Source organism: Crassostrea angulata, chromosome 6 (genome assembly GCF_025612915.1).
Source record: "Crassostrea angulata isolate pt1a10 chromosome 6, ASM2561291v2, whole genome shotgun sequence".
Classification (NCBI taxonomy): Eukaryota; Metazoa; Mollusca; class Bivalvia; order Ostreida; family Ostreidae; genus Magallana; species Magallana angulata.
The window spans coordinates 22476831-22496200 of record NC_069116.1 but is presented as its reverse complement, the minus strand read 5'-3'; the positions used below and the strand labels follow the sequence as shown (position 1 = coordinate 22496200).

The 19370-nt window shown below is 32.6% G+C and overlaps 2 protein-coding genes across 2 annotated transcripts in view; both read left to right on the top strand.

Annotated features, from left to right (window-relative positions):
* LOC128190497 (uncharacterized) overlaps window positions 1-5887 on the top strand; it is a 30268-nt gene extending 24381 nt beyond the window's left edge. The window contains exons 9-10 of the mRNA XM_052862571.1: window positions 5146-5211; window positions 5527-5887. Coding sequence (XP_052718531.1) covers window positions 5146-5211; window positions 5527-5708 — 248 coding nt within the window. The 3' untranslated portion in view covers window positions 5709-5887. The remainder of the gene's footprint in view (window positions 1-5145; window positions 5212-5526) is intronic.
* Window positions 5888-17138: 11251 nt separating this feature from the next.
* LOC128187030 (uncharacterized) lies at window positions 17139-18184 on the top strand. The gene is made up of 2 exons (XM_052857098.1): window positions 17139-17493; window positions 17882-18184. Exons 1-2 carry the CDS (start codon window positions 17139-17141, stop codon window positions 18019-18021), a joined length of 495 nt encoding a protein of 164 aa, XP_052713058.1. The 3' UTR covers window positions 18022-18184.
* Window positions 18185-19370: the final 1186 nt, after the last annotated feature.

Here is a 19370-nt window from a genome sequence, read left to right as displayed (position 1 = left end):
TAAGTACAAGATGATGTAACATTTAGCTTAACTAGATTGATAAATCTGTCTATTTATTTGACATGTGATCTCTTCCTGTAAATAGTTCTTTGACATCGTCAACAGAAATACAGGTAATCTTTGTGTATTTTAAATGCAACCTGTCTCTTCAAATTAATCCAAAAGAAAATTTCAACTGGTTCTAGTTCTAATCTTTAATTTCAATTATGCTGGAACGAAATTGCGTATGCTTCCTTCTCAGTAGCTGTGCTTTGCTCTTGGTTCCTGTTATAGACAGTCAAGGAGGCTGTATTATAAACAGTTCATCGTACAGTTACTGTCAAGTCGTGGGATGGACGGCTTGGACCAGCTGTTCCCCGCCATGTACTGGTGGTCCACCGGTTCGAAACATAATTATATGTTGCCCACAGTCATTGGGATCGCATTCACATGTGACTAAAGATTTGTGTTTTTCGTATTGCAATGTATCTAATACAGTGATTTCCAAAGGAGTTGGTAAGATTGAATATATATATTTCAGAGTTTCAGAAAAAACAATAATTATGTTTTAACTTTATTCGTTACTAGTAAGATTTAACTATTCAGAGTTGAATCCATTGAAGGGAAATAATTTGGTTTTCATCATGTTATTCTAACGTTTGGTTTTCATTATATTATTCTAACGTTTTGGTTACACTCATAAATGTAGGTATCTATTACATCAAATATAGCTATACTATCAGGTACTTACTGGTTTAAGTAATACCCATGGCCTCGAAGTTTATTATTATAGCCAAACCGACCGTGACATTCTTCATCAAATAAAGATGCCACAAAATTTTGTGTCTGTATTTCATTCAAATGCTTAAATGACTTTAGTTGGAAGAATGCATGTTTGTTTATACTTGATTTACTTTAAACCGGAAACAAAACGTAACTTTCGTCTCGTAAGCAAATTTTTTTCCTCGTTTTTTAATGTGAAATAGATCATAAAGTTTCAGTATTAAGGAAAAATATTAAATAAATGTATTTATGTACAAGTCAAAACAATAAAATAGTTATTTGAAAACTTTTTACAGTTAGATTTGTCATGCTGTATCAAGTTACTTAAAATAGGTTAATTCAAAGTTACGGTAACAACTACAGTCATCTTACAAAGTAAAACATTTTTTCAACCAGTCTATTATTATAATTTAACAACCGTAAAGTATTTCTGATTTAAACGAATCTTTTCATATTTGGGTCAGAATATCCTCTTTGGGTCTTTTTAAAAGCTTTACCCATGTTTCTTTAAACCCCAAATTTTGACATTTCGAATGAGATAAGATTTGAAGAAAAATACTTGTTTTATTCTAATCTTCTGTCAATACGATTTACGTTCTTGGGTACTCTCCGTGGTGAAAACATTCCAGTAAGTACCATTGACTTCATGAAGCACATCATTTGTCACTCATAGGACACGACATTCACAGTAGAGACAAGTTTTATGCTCCAAGTTCGTGACATATAATGTCCACTAGTTTTGTCTAACAAACTACTTTTTAAGGAACCGTCCGCCATGTAGTATGGCCAGAATCATCCTTTTCATATTAATCTTGAATCTGCCGTTGTTAATACAGTGTAGTTTAGACTGTGTGTACCGCAACGTTTCTTTCTCGGTATGTGATATAATGTTTTGGACCCAGTGGACAGTGTGCAATGGTGTAAAATGTCCACTTGGTCAGCGACAGAGGTTCAAAAGCATTTGTTGTGTAAGAAAGACAAAATTAGAAACGACACAAGTTATTAAAAAGAGATGTATGAATACGTGTAATCTGACTGAAAATGACTTCAAGGATCATTCTCCGTATGTTCCACCTAAGGGTATGTGCTATGTTCATAAACAAGAGCTCGAAAGTTTTGATAAATCAGAACTTCATATATTTCTATAACACAATTAATGCAATCCTTTAAAAGAATAGATTGATCGACAGATGAAATATCATATTCGTTCTAAATCTTTATCTTGATTGATTCTCGTTTATTTCTGAATCATTTTTTATAACAGCTATCTTTAGGTAAATATAACCATTATTGGTTGCAATGCAACAATGCTTTCCCAGAGTATTTTTAATTGTAAAAGTTTTGTGTTTTTTTCAGAACAGTGTTACATTTGATTTACATATCCTTACTCATTATTAATGCCTTTTAAAATTTTTGTAACATGTATTTGTAAGTAATTAGGCGAAAACATGAAAAAAAAACTTAATTAAAAAAATGCGATTATGTTTTAAATTTGAATCCAAGTGAACACTGATCTATTACGCAATTTTTCATCGAGGTACATAATATACATATAATCATTACACTTTGTAAAGTACATGTTTATGTATTACAATTCGGTGCTTAATATGGTCCAAGTGTATTCGATGTTAATTATATCAATTAAAATATTAACTTGTTTATAAAATAAATATTTCGTACGATTGGTACGCTAAACCTGATTTTGTTTAACAAGTGATAAATGAGAAAGTGAAAACTTAGAGTTTACTTTCTTAACAAAGTATGTGCTCAGGGCACACTAATCAATACAAAGAATTAAACATTCCAGATTTGCCTCAAAACGGAGAAATGGTATTAGAATGAATTGATAAACTAATGACATTTTAACATTGAAACATTTAATATGTCTCATTCAAATATATATTTGATAGAAATGGAATAAAATTTCCGAATGAATTACTTCGAAATTGAGAAAAAAGGTTATATTATTTTTTTATAATATTAATAAAAATGAATCAAATCTATCATTTAATAGATAGTACAATTAATCAAAAATAGTGGAAATGCATATATAAATTCGAAAACAATGTGAAGAAGCTTCAGTGAAAGGAATCCAAAGACCATGGCACACTTTTACATGTGTATTGTCACCATGGTATATTTTCTCCAGAGTTTTGGGGATAGATGTAATGTTACTGTTAACGGGTGATACATTCTAGGATGAACTGAATGGGTGGTGAGGACAGATGAGTGCAGTTTAAACATGGGAGATAATATCAGAAAAGCAAGAATTTGTTGAATTCTTCTCTACAACAATGTATGGATCAATGTAATTTGACTGATTCAGATGTGATTATAAAAGGTTTGGTATTTCATAGTTGATCATATATTGTTTAGAATTTCTTCCGTTGCTTTTGATAATTAAAAAAACCATGTCATGAACACTGGATATTCTTTGAAGCGATATTCATGCATGCCTAATGTCGCTAGATCATGTTCGCCCAAACGTAATTTGAATTTGTTGAAGACAGCAATTTCACCCAAGAAAGTTGTTTTTGGCGGCGGTCCGAAATAAAGAATTATCTAAAATAAAAAAAAAATAATCTAAAATTTGAAATGATTCATGAGCGTGTTAAGCAATCAATATGTCAAGTTTTTAACATTTCAGAATACTTAGTTATCACCCTTTTAACTATTCTAAAGTTCATTTAAGTCAAGGATGCTGTACTAACTATTCTGAATATATTCAGTGACTGTAAAGTTCTATTTACACAATTGATCTTTTCAAACATAGTCATGATTCGATCGTCCAAAATGAACTATTGTTTAAAGATTTGATGGATTTTCAATGTGACCTATAGATATGCATTTGTCAACATTAAACAATTTTTTAGAAGGTAACGCACGAAAATTCATTAAGTGAGCAAATAACCCTGCATAAATTTCGTCACTTAGACCTAACAGGAGAGGTCTAAGTGAAGGCTTGATTTTTCACTAGACAAGTCAGAATATAACAGAACAATAATATCAAATATGCAATTAAGATTCCTTCGTATACATGTACTCTTATATCTATCATTGACGGGATATAAATGATTATGACTATGAAATCCTTCTTATACGTATATCAATAAGAATTTAGGTACTAGTATGAAATTGGGGGGGGGGGGGTTACATTCTTTTCTATTATATTCAACCGGAGAGAGAGAGAGAGAGAGAGAGAGAGAGAGAGACCTCAGACTTGTTTTATTTCAAAGCTACACGTAGCTTGCAAAGTTACTGGTACTTTACCTTTTAGTGCACTTGCTTTGACAGATTTTTGCGTATTGTTACTTATTATTTATTACTTCCATAAAAGTGTGACTTATCTACGCCATGGGTTTTTAATGAAAGAAGAGATTATTAATACACGTGATGACACTTTTTCATTTTGAATATTGACTTAATGAAATGATATCTATGTCAAAAAATATTTTGTTGGAATTGAGGGGCATTGTTTAGAGTGTTGGTATTTCAAAATCTGACAAGTTGTTTATAAAAATTCCTTCACATTTCTTTGTTAGGTTGTTGACTTTAACACACTCCATGTCCTGAAACGTGTTGGTATTATCCCTACAACACTACCACGCATGCCTTAACTTTAATTCTAGTTTTGATTTTTCATTTTACGTATTACAGTATTGTCTATTATTAATTAACAAATTTCAATTAGTAAAAGACAGTATAAAGTTCCTAATATCGAAACAAATTAAGACAAGTAAATAAGCAAATCGAATTTTTAAAAAAAACGTGCCTTTAATTCTTTATTCACTCAAAACAAGATCACTGTATTATAAAGTTAATGTTAAACATGAATATATGCAAGTAAACGCTAAAACATGCAAGGATCAAAAGTATGTAATGTAAAAAGTGAAAGTACAAGAGGCTGTCAAGGTTTAAGAAGGAACATATATCTTTCAATATTCTCTTTAAAATTTGACAATGCTATATGATTTTCTACATCATAATTATTCATCAGCTCGTTAAACTTTAAAATAATTGGATTTTCATAATATCTCTTTTACAAAAATCTCTATCGTTTGCAAAGTATGCAAATTTTTCATATGTATTGAAATTTATCACCAATGCTAAAACAATCACACGTCTTTTTACCCTTTTTCTATAATTTTTGTCAACATAGTCTTATCTACCTGTTTCTACTAGGATTGGTTACATGTTCGTAGCTCTTACCTTTTGGCTTTCAGTCTCATTGGGTTTCCAGGAATAGGACCTATGGCATGCTTAGATAATAATCGGCAGCTCTCTATCATTGCGATGGTACATGTATCAAATTGGTCGAAACAGTGGCATTGTTTCGAGTTTCTTAAATTATTTTTTCACGGTGTTTTTCTATGTTTTTTGTAGGAAACGGAGCGTCCAATGCATCTCAGTTATCGAGAAACAAATTACAAGAAGAGGGTGGAACAGGTGGTATGTTCAATCGCAGTATCATTCAATATGTTTTCACAACCAAACTTTATTACGAAATAGTTGAAGATTTTTTTATCAGATAAACAGATTTTGCGCTTCTAAACATTCTTATTGAATTTGTTGATTTTTAAAAAAACATTATAAAATATGTACAGTACAACACTCACATATACATGCCTTTAGAAACAATAATAATTCTACCAGTGTTTAAACACGTATTTGATTATTTGGTAAAGCTTCCTTGCTTGAGTTATCTCTCATTCTGAAGGGACTTACTCTATATTTATTGATCCTTCTTATGCACACGCTGTTTAGGTGGAGTTATCGCCGGGGCTATCATAGGTGTCCTTGCTGTTGCCGGTCTTTCGGGACTTCTCGCCTTTTTCCTTTACCGGCGATGGAAGAAAAACAAGGACGAGAGGAAAGTTGAGCCCGAGGAAAATGGCGGAGAGAACCCTGTCAGTCAGAAGCCTCCCGTTAGTACAAGCCTTAACTAGTGACCATTGTCACGGAAAAAGCTAGTTGTAATCGTAGACCATCTTGACTGTATACATACAAATATATTTGTGATTTATTGTTGATAATCGTTTTTTTACTTTACTGTGATAGTTATTACGTCTTTCAAGCAATCTTTGTCAAAATCAATATAGATAATAAAAATATTTTTTAATAATAAGTGGTTTATTCTTCTGTTTTACAATTTTACAAACATAACAAGAGCACTGCTAAGCAGAATATACTTAAGCAGCTGGTATTATTTTCATGTGCCCCAATACCCCAATATACGCGCATAAGAAGTTAAATGCAGTTCACTTTACTTTTCAACAATCGCAAAATACAATATAGTATAAATATAGATATAGTTGAAGTTTGGTCTTTCCTTAGGTAATATCAATATGCAGTCAAGGGAAGTAAATTTTCTCGTGAACTGTGTTATGAAATGGTCTTTGTATTTATTTTTTCTAGATAATATTCCGACAACGCCTAAACGGATATTTAATTTTACAGTCTAAATTATAAATCACATGGCGTTGTTCTACAGCTCGAACATGTTTTATCAATTTAGGAATAAAAATCAAATTGACGAGCCGGGCTTATTATACCACCAAATATTAAAGCTTAAGATGTTGAATATATGACATAAACTTAATAATTTCAACATTTCGTAACAATCAAATCATTGTTTAAAGTGTTTAAATTTTCGAACTAATTTCAACAACTCGTTCACTGTGAAATACCTGTATTGACGAGAGGCTTGTAAAAATTAACTGTATAAATGTATAAATTCGACGCAAAACATATGGCCTGTGCATTAAAAAGGATTTTTCCGAACAATTGACATGTAGGTCTCGCATAAATGCAGAGCATGGCTTCCCGTGAAAGTTTTCAAAAATGCATATCTATTTATTTTTAATGTGTTGAGTTTTGTGTTTATAACAACAAAAGGACAGATCGGATGTTCGTAAAATAACAAGGGTTATGCAGAATGTGAGTTAATATTTTGGTTAAACTTGACGACTTACCTTTGATGGTCGAGATTTTTCACATGGTAAAGAAACGCGGAATATACTATAGTTCTCTTAACTCCCTCGACCAATCGACTGTCATTTAATCTTATTGCAAGAGAGACTGCAATTTCACGGACGCGGAGTTTGAAGAAACGAGTATGGAAACTTATAACTCAGGTCAAAAAATGTTCTTGGATTATTTTTTCAATGTACATACATAGTATTGTGCGCTATTTGTTTTTTCAATAAACAAAAATATCCTTTGTTGTAGACACTCTTATTTTCAGCATTCTGTAAATAAAATTCAACCCAAACACGTAGGATGGAGAGCATCATTGAATTACTAAAAAAAAAATAACTTAGTTACATAAACAGAAAACAAAACATTCAAGCTAAAAAAAAACCTCATTGCTATATGACTGATTTGAACAAAAGAGTTAATCATCCTTTGGAAAGCTACATGTAGACAGAAGGCAGAACTCTAATGAAAGGACAAAAGTGCATAACTAATAGATTAATATTTGCCAATAGATGGTTTTCGATAGACGTAATTTTACAGGAATTGCCTCCCGTCTGTGGACATGTTGTAGCGAATGTTCATGACTTTTCCACTTCAAACGAGATACTTATCCAGAAATATACAGGGAAAAGGTACTACATTGTATCATTGTCGTGTGGCCACTTTCCGAATTTAGTGAAATAATCATCTAACTTATCAACATGTTAATGTTGCTAAGACTCCAATGGATGTAATAAACAAGAAGATATTAGCAGATACCAACATACACGTACCTCTTTGAATTGAAATCCATATTTTGAAGATTTTAATTCAGTAGTATGTAAACGATCGGTACGCTTCCTTTTATAAATCGTAAAATACACAAACATCAAAGACACGAAAAAAACGTTTACAATTATTTGGTCTGCAAATTCCATGTTTCGATTTTCAGTACTCATTTTTAGCTCACCTGAGCTGAAAGCTCAAGTGAGCTATTCTGATCACATTTTGTCTGTCGTCTGTCTGTCCGTCTGTCCGTCTGTCCGTCCGTCCGTAAACTTTTCACATTTTCAACATCTTCTCAAGAACTGCTAGGCCAATTTCAACCAAACTTGGCACAAATCATCCTTAGGCAAAGGGGATTCAAAGTTGTGAAAATTAAGGGCCATACACGTTTTCAAGGGGAGATAATTAGAAATTAATGAAAAATTTCGAGAAATTTTCAAAAATCTTCTTCTCAAGAACCAGAAACCCAGGAAAGCTGAAACTTGTGTGGAAGCATCCTCAGGTAGTGTAGATTCAAAGTTGTGAAATTCATGACCCCCAGGGGTAGGGTGGGGCCACAATGGGGGATCGAAGTTTTACATAGGAATATATAGAGTAAATCTTTAAAAATCTTCTTCTCAGAAACTAATCAGCCAGGAAAGCTGAAACTTGTGTGGAAGCATCCTCAGGTAGTGTAGATTCAAAGTTGTGAAATTCATTACCCCCGGGGATAGGGTGGGGCCACAATGGGGGGTCGAAGTTTTACATAGGAATATATAGAGTAAATCTTTAAAAATCTTCTTCTCAGAAACTAAACAGCCAGGAAAGCTGAAACTTGTGTGGAAGCATCCTCAGGTAGAGTAGATTCAAAGTTGTGAAAATCATGATCCCTGGGGGTAGGGCGAGGCCACATTGGGGGGGGGGGTGTTAAAATTTTACAAAGAAATATATAGAGTAAATCTTTGAAAATCTTCTTCTCAGAAACTAATCAGCCAGGAAAGATGAAACTGTTGTGGAAGCATCCTCAGGTAGTGTATATTCAAAGTTGTGAAAATCATGATCCCTGAGAGTAGGGTGGGGAACAATGGGGGGGGGGGGTCGAAGTTTTACATAGGAATATATAAAGTAAATCTTTAAAAATCTTCTTCTCAGAAACTAATCAGCCAGGAAAGCTGAAACTTGTGTGGAAGCATCCTCAGGTAGTGTAGATTCAAAGTTGTGAAATTCATGACCCCCAGGGGTAGAGTGGGGCCACAATGGGGGGTCGAAGTTTTACATAGGAATATATAGAGTAAATCTTTAAAAATCTTCTTCTCAGAAACTAAACAGCCAGGAAAGCTGAAACTTGTGTGGAAGCATCCTCAGGTAGAGTAGATTCAAAGTTGTGAAAATCATGATCCCTGGGGGTAGGGCGAGGCCACATTGGGGGGGGGGGTGTTAAAATTTTACAAAGAAATATATAGAGTAAATCTTTGAAAATCTTCTTCTCAGAAACTAATCAGCCAGGAAAGATGAAACTGTTGTGGAAGCATCCTCAGGTAGTGTAGATTCAAAGTTGTGAAAATCATGATCCCTGAGAGTAGGGTGGGGAACAATGGGGGGGGGGGGGTCGAAGTTTTACATAGGAATATATAAAGTAAATCTTTAAAAATCTTCTTCTCAGAAACTAATCAGCCAGGAAAGCTGAAACTTGTGTGGAAGCATCCTCAGGTAGTGTAGATTTAAAGTTGTGAAATTCATGACCCCCGGGGGTAGGGTGGGGCCACAATGGGGGGTCGAAGTTTTACATAGGAATATATAGAGTAAATCTTTAAAAATCTTCTTCTCAGAAACTAAACAGCCAGGAAAGCTGAAACTTGTGTGGAAGCATCCTCAGGTAGAGTAGATTCAAAGTTGTGAAAATCATGATCCCTGGGGGTAGGGCGAGGCCACATTGGGGGGGGGGGGTGTTAAAATTTTACAAAGAAATATATAGAGTAAATCTTTGAAAATCTTCTTCTCAGAAACTAATCAGCCAGGAAAGGTGAAACTGTTGTGGAAGCATCCTCAGGTAGTGTAGATTCAAAGTTGTGAAAATCATGATCCCTTGGGGTAGCGTGGGGCACAATGGGGGGGGGGGGGGTCGAAGTTTTACATAAGAATATATAAAGTAAATCTTTAAAAATCTTCTTCTCAGAAACTAAACAGCCAGGAAAGCTGAAACTTGTGTGGAAGCATCCTCAGGTAGAGTAGATTCAAAGTTGTGAAATTCATGACCCCCGGGGGTAGGGTGGGGCCACAATGGGGGGTCGAAGTTTTACATAGGAATATATAGAGTAAATCTTTAAAAATCTTCTTCTCAGAAACTAAACAGCCAGGAAAGCTGAAACTTGTGTGGAAGCATCCTCAGGTAGAGTAGATTCAAAGTTGTGAAAATCATGATCCCTGGGGGTAGGGTGAGGCCACATTGGGGGGGGGTGTTAAAATTTTACAAAGAAATATATAGAGTAAATCTTTGAAAATCTCCTTCTCAGAAACTAATCAGCCAGGAAAGGTGAAACTTGTGTGGAAGCATCCTCAGGTAGAGTAGATTCAAAGTTGTGAAAATCATGATCCCTGGGGGTAGGGTGAGGCCACATGGGGGGGGGGGGGGAGGTGTGTGTTAAAGTTTTACATAGGAATATATAAAGTAAATCTTTAAAAATCTTCTTCTCAGAAACTAATCAGCAAGATGATTTTTTATAATTGTTAAAACTTTGGCTCCAGGACAATTCTCCGGCCTCATAAGAAGGTTCAGAGTTTGATGTAGCTAAATATCCCATATATAAACAATTGTTAAGGATCTTTTTGAGAACTGCAATACTCAACATGTGATATGACTATAAAATTGAAGCAGGCAGCTATTTTTTCATTAGAATCTTTTTGTATTACTGTATTGAGTTATTGCCCTTGATTTATTGATTCTTGATTATTTTAATTAATGCATCCACTGTTAACCAATTATTGTGATGATTATTTTTATACAATAATAAATATTCAATGTATATAAGTTGTTCTGCATAAGAAGTTTTGGGTAAGGCCGGATTAGTTTGTTTATTTTTGATTTCCGATTTTTAGATACTATGAATTATTTTAGGTTGGCACGTATATAGGGACAGTGTCCATTGCATTTCGATGAGCGACTGTTAGGGGTTAAACTTGATCAGGGCTGGATGGATTGAGTGTGTGAACATCCTTGCTCTTTCTATTCTACGTGTTTTCTAACCTTCGATACAAAGTGTGCGGTCATTCGTGCCCTGTATCGCATTAATACAAGTGTGCAGTCATATCTGCTTGTATTGGTGGTGGTTGCGGCGGAGCACTAATGTATGGTCATCCCTGTTGGTGTTCAGGCCTTTCTAGCGCAAGTGTGCGGCACTCCCTGCTTGCGTTAGGTTGAGCTGTGGGCGCAAGTGTGCGGTCATCCCTGCTTGCGTAAACGTTGGTACCTGTTGAGTTGCGTAGGTGTGCGGTCATCCCTGCCTGCGTAACGTTGAGTCCCTATATATGTGCAGGAGCGGTGATTAAAGTCTGCTCTTGTAAATATTGGCAGCAATCAGGGCTATCCGAGTTCCAAGGGGGAAAAATGGATTTTATTTATACAGGATCTACATGTATTATTGTACATTGTCCAGATTGTTTGTATTATGACTCCATTAAGCTGACTTTATCATACCTATTGTTCCTCAGGTGAGCGATGTGGCCCATGGGCCTCTTGTTACTAATTTTATGACATGCTCATAGTTTCATTTTCTTTCAGTAAGTTTTTTTTATTGACATTTTCTGACCTGAGAGTTGTAGATATTTTTTCTAGGTCCTTTTGTTATTACAATCAGAAACAATAAAATTCATTTTCGCACGGGAATAATTGATTCATAAATATTAAAAAGATCTTAGTTTTGTTTTAATTTTAAATTCAATCTTAAATTTTCTATTATCTAATACAAACACATCATATAACATTGCCCATTGATGTGTAACACGGTGACATTGATGAAAAATGATTTTGAAACTTATGTGCAATTGCAATAAGATTAAATTTATCTTTGGTCAGACATTTAAACCACCATGCTTGTCAAAAATGAGTTAAATGCACAACAAATATGATCGTACATTATCTGTTATCTTTGATTAATTGGAATCTTCAAAATTAAATTAATAATTCATAATAAACTCAGGAAAATGGGGGAATCATTGTCGATTTAAAAAATGGTCCATTTTTTAAAGAAATAAACAAAATGAAATTGCAAGTAAAAATATATCAAGATATACTTGACAACAAGTGAAGTAATATTCTGGATCCATGTGTATATTTATATATTATTATAAGGTCCCTTCTTACATGGCACGTATTCAACAAACACTTTTGATACTTAGATTGCCGTCAAAATGTGTGACTTATCTACCCCTGCTATTTCAATGAAAGAAGCGTTTAGAGTATAATAAAGGTGTTCAGTGGAATCCATCGTGTTGTTGTTCAAGCCCCGGCCAGCTGTCTATACATTGTATGATGGATCATCTTTGTTTGTTTGTGAGCAAAGTATAATCATACTTGTAAAATGTCGTGTTTTATGTCTGCATTTCTTTTTATATTAAAAGCAGGTAGTTAATACTTAATCGTTACTTCACATAAAAAAGTAATGCGCTTTTTATGGATACTGCATGACTTAAACTTTATAAATCAAATTCGTTCAATTATAAATTTCATTTAAAGGCAAACAAATTCTCAATTGATCAGTTATGATAAGCTTTTTTGTTTCCTGCTCTTTTGTCTGAACTTAATGAACAAAATCGTGACATTTTTATAAACAGTACAATTTTTGTTACTTGTCTGATTATTTTTTGCACAAGAGGGTCGTCCGTATGCCAATTAAAAGCGGCTAATTAGGTTCTCTAAAAAAAACCTTCAAATTAAACACAAAATTTGGCAAATTCCACTACGTTTCATGGTAATATTTAAGTTCACACTGGTTAAGTACTCTACTATTTAAAATCTTTGCTAGTTCGCTCTGAACTCAAATAAACACTTCAAAGTACTATTGTTTGTCAAATTGAAATTTTGAAACCTTGTGTTTTCTTGTCGGCATTCAAATTGTAAATGACCATGTACAGGTTTTTTGGTGTATGGTGGATATCCTTAACTTGAAAATATGGTTTTCTTGGTTTTCTTAACATATTAACGAATTCTTAGCTCAGTATATCACCTATAATTCAACTGCTCCACTAACGCTCAACTTTTGGTTATTTTCCAGTAGAAACATGAAGCAATCCTAACGTTTAAATATGAAAAGCGTTCACTGAAATTACGCCTATGCCACTTTAAAAGGTTATCATTACACCTTTGTGGCCACGTATAAAATTTTCTTACCTACCAGCGTCTTTAATAAGATTCCATCAAAATATTAAATTCAGTCCCAATAATACAGGTAAATGAATGAAATAAACCACTCACACCTTTTTGAACTTGATCGATCCATCTAAAATTATATCAAAACGCAGAGATTTCAGAAATGCATTAATGATAAATATTAGTTTTGAAGACCCATTTCGGAAAAAAATTTAAAGACGCTTACATATTGAATTGATCCTCAAAAAATCTTTGTTTGCTATACTTATTACATAAATAAGATATCTGAACAATTCTTAAAATAAAATTCAATAAGACTGTCCTATTTCAAAATCCTTCAAGTCTCTGTGCCGTATGCGTAAAAAAAAAATCTAGTGAGGGCTTTCAAAAAAGCTCCCCAAAAAACCGACGGCTTTGTTGCCATGATATCGATATCTAATAAATGCCCCCCAAGGGAAAGAAAATTACAGTAAATAAAAAATCTTTTTTCATTCACTGTTCGTAACATTAATGGTTTATTAAAAATACTCTGTGAAAAATTACACATCACTTCTGAATTTCGAAAAAGGAAAATTAAATGTATCAGCATTCACTTTATTTGCGTGTTATGGGTCAACATAGCCTAATGTATCTCTGTTTTTGCAAAAACACACAACTATCGAGAATTGACCATTTACATGTATTAAACGATTTCTTCAAAAAACAATTTCAGGTTGGATTTGGTGATAATACTGTTTTTGATAAAATGAAATCAAATGATCAAAAGTTTAATCCAATTAAATCTCGATCTAGTCGTTTCACATTTTTTGTTCATCAATAATTTAACGATCTGAAATTTTCATCTAAGTTTGTGTTTTCTTTGTTGTCATGCGAGTCATTCTAAAATTAATTAAGTGCTTAAGGGTTTGTTAATTAGCGAAAACATCTTTGGACTGGAGAAAATGAAGGCCTTCAATTAGTCAGTACCACCTAAAACAAATAAGGTGTTAAATAAATATGCTGTATGATTTACAATCTAGTTAATATTACATGTTAGATCCGCTCGCTTACTCGCTAGATCACAATTTTCGTCTTTGTCAAATAAAAAATAGCCATTATCTGACAAACTGGGAAATTAGGCATACAAAAAACAACTTTGATAAGACCCCTGAAACAAAACAGGAGGTGAAACGGTTTTTTTATTTGACCATTTGATGCCTTTTAGCAATAACTTTAATATGTAGAACAGAAAAAGAAATCCCTAGGGCAGAAGTTTAAAAAAATTGTAAAAAATGTGCAAAATTGATATATTTCAAGCAAAATCCCATAGAGTCCTATGTTAAAAATTAACAAACTTTGAGATGACCCCTTAAACAAACGGTGTGGTAAATGTCTTACATTTTTATCTTAAAATAATAATTATATCAGTAGAAATTCATGTAAAAAATTTCATTCAAAAATCTAGGGCAGAACAAATTAGACCCGGCCTCGTTAATTAGATTGTGTGATTTAAAAGGTTATCTAAAAGTTAAGTTTCTTTTGAATTTACAGGAGTACAATGTTCGATTAATATAATATTGTTGTGATGACCATAACAAACAAAGCGTTTAAAACTTTTCCTAAAAACACATTGTTGGGTTTCATACAAACTTTAAAATTGTGAATTGTGTATAACACCCACCTAGAAAATTCAAAATTCACATATGATACTTATACAGGTTGACCATAAAATCAAGGCGATGTATAAACATGTATTATACAATGTATATTTTTTTAGACATGCTCCTATCCATTTTTTGGTACTTTTTCTTTACTTTGACCAACCTATACTGTAATCCTGTAAATAATAAAAATAATTTTGTCTACATCACTAGTGCTTGTGCAAGAGTTAAGCGCACTGCAAGGAATAGAACATTTCTTAACACGTTATATTTCAATAGGAGTAAATAAAAACTATATTCCCTCTTAACACCATTACCTTTTTTGTAAAATAACACGCACATACATGTCAGTAAACATAAAAGAAAAGACAGTCATTTCCAAGTGCGACAAAAATTTAAATCCATCATAAAGGATCATATATTCCCCTTTAGTTTGATGTAATCATCCAATTGGTAAAACAAAATGATTAATCATTTTTGTTTAAAACAACAAAATACAAAAATCTCAAAGTTATTCTTTTATAAATATTGCATTTTCCCATGTACTATATATACGTATCCCACTATATCTTAAAACCATGAGAATTCTAACATTTTCATTTAAACCGTCAAAATTATAAGTTAGCAATAATTAGAAGTATGAAGAAGTTAAGTTATATGTTACACATCTCCCTTTTGGCTCTTCAGGTGTATCACAATAATACTTTTTTGACTACAAATAAAATTAACAGAGTTTGTGAACATGGCAACAAAACCTTCCGAGAATGTGATGTTATGTTTTACACCAACTGGACTATGTGTGACGGAAAAATGTGTCTAAATGGACAACTAATTCGTGACAAAGGAATATGTTGTATTCAAAACAACGTTGGAACAAAATACACAATAAAAGAGTGGTGCAGGAGGAGATGTAATTTAACGAACGAGGACTTTCGGGAAATTTCATCTAGAAATGTATCAACGGAAATCAGAGACGAGGCGTCAGACACAGTCAAAGGTAGTAGTTAGACTTCCTTAATTGAATAATTTACATCATTTGTAGAGGTAAATAAGTACTGAAAAGGTAAAACAATCAGGCTGCAAATGCATGTACATTAAAAAAATTTCCAAACTACATTAGAGGTGTGTGAAAACACCTTGTCTTGTTTTTTAATTTTTTTAATGTACATGCAGGAACCGTCTGGTTCACTTATAATGATTAATTCTGGTTGTAACGCGCTTTCTGATTGGATAAAAATTATTTCATATTGTATAAAAAATGTTGCCTACATCATATTAAAACTAACGTCAAAAACGTATCAATACGCCTGACGTTACGTTTTGAATTTTGTACAATTGAAAGTCATTTTAAAGGTCAAATGACCGTTTTTATCTACAATGAAGAGTAAAAAAATTAAATTATAAGCAATGAATTCAATATTGATTAGTTTTTATAAGATATTAAATGGTTTGAAACAGTTTACGCTTTTTTATAAAACGCTTCGCGGTTTATAAAGCGTAAACTGTCCCAAAGCATTTTATATCGTATAAAACAAAAAAAATTATTGAATTCATTCCTTAATTAAAAACATCGTTTTTTGATTATTGGCTTTAAAACAATGCTATAGTTAATAGAACGTATAGACGACAATTGTATTGGATACTCGGTTTTTATCAACAATAACGTTGGGTTGTGTGTATAACGCTGACAAGACTAACCCATCAGCAAAAGATGAGAAACAAAAAGAAATTATCATAATAACGTGTGTGTCCTGCATGTTTCCAAAAAGATATTGCAGAATCAAATGTACACTACAACATCAAAGAGCTGGTGCCTATCAACTGGAATAGCCCCGTTTTCCTTTTTTTTTTTAAATTATAACTTGCTTCATGTATCTGTGTTTATTAACTCAAGCGTAAAATTCACTAATAACTTTTTTAACAATAACATTGCATGAAAAGTATCATGACAAAGTCATTCGTTTCTATTGTTTATGTTTTCCTAATGTTGCCTACAACACTGTTCACACTAATATCGCGATACTCTCTTCTTTAAAAATTTACAGTATGATTTTCAAAATACTTGAAACTATTTCTTGTCAACTAATTATTCCTGTTTGGTTCAACTTTATTGTATATGATAATTATTCTTTACTTTTTTCTAGAAAGATTTAGTTAAAAATTCGGTCGAAAAACACTTTTTTCAGCGAATGTAGTCTATGACCTCACACAAGATTCCATATGCATGTATTTGGTGCTTTAAAAGATATGCAAATATTATTTTGCCATCGTGTGGGTTTTTTGTGTATCCAATGTATTTTACGACGAATTGGAAATTTATAACCTTAGCCATTTTACGTATTATTCTTAGTATAAAAAATTAAAGTTGTTGTAATCATGATGGTATCAACGCTTTGATACTTCTTTGATCTAAATTAATATATGAAATTAATGTTCACCGATGTAAAGCTTTGAACTGTTTCCGTTAATCAACTAGAATAAGACACACAAAACTATTACCACTAGTATTGATCTTCTGTACCAAATGTTTGCTTAATGCCCAATGATAAATATCTTAAATTGATCGATACAAATGTACGCCAAAGCGTAGAATAAAACTTATAAAAAGTGGTGAAATTCTAACTTTCAGACACTTAATATTCCTATTCGAAATGTTTAATATTCAGTTACTCATGTTCTCTGTAATATTGCTTATGGTCAGTTGTCTTTTAACTACAGCAGAATCTACTAGTAACAGAACATGCAACTACACAAACCAGATCTTCCAAGAATGTGATGTTATGTTCTACACCAACTGGACGATCTGTGACGGAAAAGGATGTCCCATTGGACAACAAACACGCGGTAAAGGAATATGTTGTATTCAAGACAACATGGAAACAGGACAAGCATTAAAAAATAGATGCATGCAGAATTGTAATTTCACTGATGAAGATTTTCAGGAGACCGTCCCTACAAACGTCACACCAGAAATTGAGAATAAGCAGTCTGAAATAACCTTAAAAGGTAATTGTCACCTGCAAATATTTCTTAAATGATTTCGAAATTGATAAGTTAATTAAGAGGAATCAAGAACCCATGGATTCAAATATATATTCCATAGCAGAGTTATTGCTTATAGTACCAAGGTATATATGTAAATTACAGCGTCAAATTACTGACTCTTATGACCTTTGTTGTCTAACTTTAAGATACATGCACATGTATCTTGCCACATTGTTAAATATAGAAAATGTTCATTTTCTCAACAAAATTTTGCAGAAACTACTTTACCAAACTTAAACTTAAATTTAACAAAAGATATGATTATTCCAATGAGAGAATTTTTTCACTTATAATTAGTTAAACTTTATGACTGTTTATTAGTTTATTTTTTGTGTACATGTTGTATCAGGTGTGTCTATTGCTGGGGCTGTTATAGGAGTGCTTGCTATATCCGGCCTTTTAGGATTGCTCATCTTTTTTCTCTGCCGGCGTTGGAAGAAAAAGAAGGAAAATCCGAAAGTAGAACCCGAGGAAAGGGATGAGAAGTAAAAGTCGGTTTGCGGATGTCTTATCTAGCGATATCTATTCCTGTGGTTAATCTCTATTATCTTTTTGATTGTGATTGTTAATTTTTGTTCTGACTGTTACAGGTGCTTAATTCTAAATGTTAAAATAGTACATTGGTTTCATATTTATTTCGATATTTATGGTTTAAAAGTCATTAAAACTATCATTATAATGAAAGTTGAATGTTTTACTTTCAATTTATAATACGTTAAATATCTTTTTAATTGTTATAGTCATGAATTTGAAGTTCAATTTAGAATAAACCAATATATTAAATGCGATTATATTATGACAATGTTTTGAACCTAAACCTTTATAAAATAGTGTGTGATTGTTATGCTGTTAAATCGTTTATGTAACTTACTCTTGTCATTCAAGAGGCAATCAATCATGATTTTTCATTATTTTTTTTAACATAAATGAATTTAAATATAGAAAATATTTATACTTAAGGTTAATGTATCACTGAATGTTTGTTTGCAAAATATATACATTCCTATAGATATATGTAAAATGTGGAACTGTGATTATTGTGTGAAACTGGAACTTAAATTGCAAAAGTCGAATAGTTACACGAGTTAAAGCTTTAAAAAACAAAAAAAAAACTTCTGGAAGGCGTGTATTGTGCATAATTACTGTAAAGTTTGTGAGAAGATTTTTTCACACTTTTTTGATCTTGAAGAGTTCCCTGACACCTTGTAGGTCATTAAGGCACACAAGATCATAATTATATATTACTGTTTAACCTATCAGCATTTGTTGATTAGTTTTAGAAAAATTTCCCTCATAGATGTAGGATATGATGTTGAATAGTGCTAAATATGTGATATTATCATCTCAGACACCACTAAGAAAAACATATTTTTCTTTAAAATTTTAACATGCAAACAATTTGGTTATCTACACCATTGATGTAAAATGCAAACATTTTGGTTATCAACACCACTGAAGGTAAAGGACTGGTGTGAACTCCCATTCTCAAACACATTGAACATTTTCTTTTCAGTTATGTAACTATCAAATGTAGAGATAGTGTAAAAATACTTTAAAAAGCCAGTTTGAATAGCACATTGCCGTTTGAGAACTCAGTGATGTTAACACGCGTGTTGCGCGCGCATATCAGCATCGTGCATACTTTGGGGAATAAATGGACAGTTTGTTTCAACACAGAATTGATTCAGAGGCGTGTCAATCTCAAAACTTTTAAGAATAACTGCTATCCGTCATTCATTTTTTTTTGGGTATTCCTGTCGGTATTTCATGTGACCAGGTGATATAAATGTTTTTGTGCTCATTTAATCTTGACACCTGCTTTTCAATAACAGAGAAAA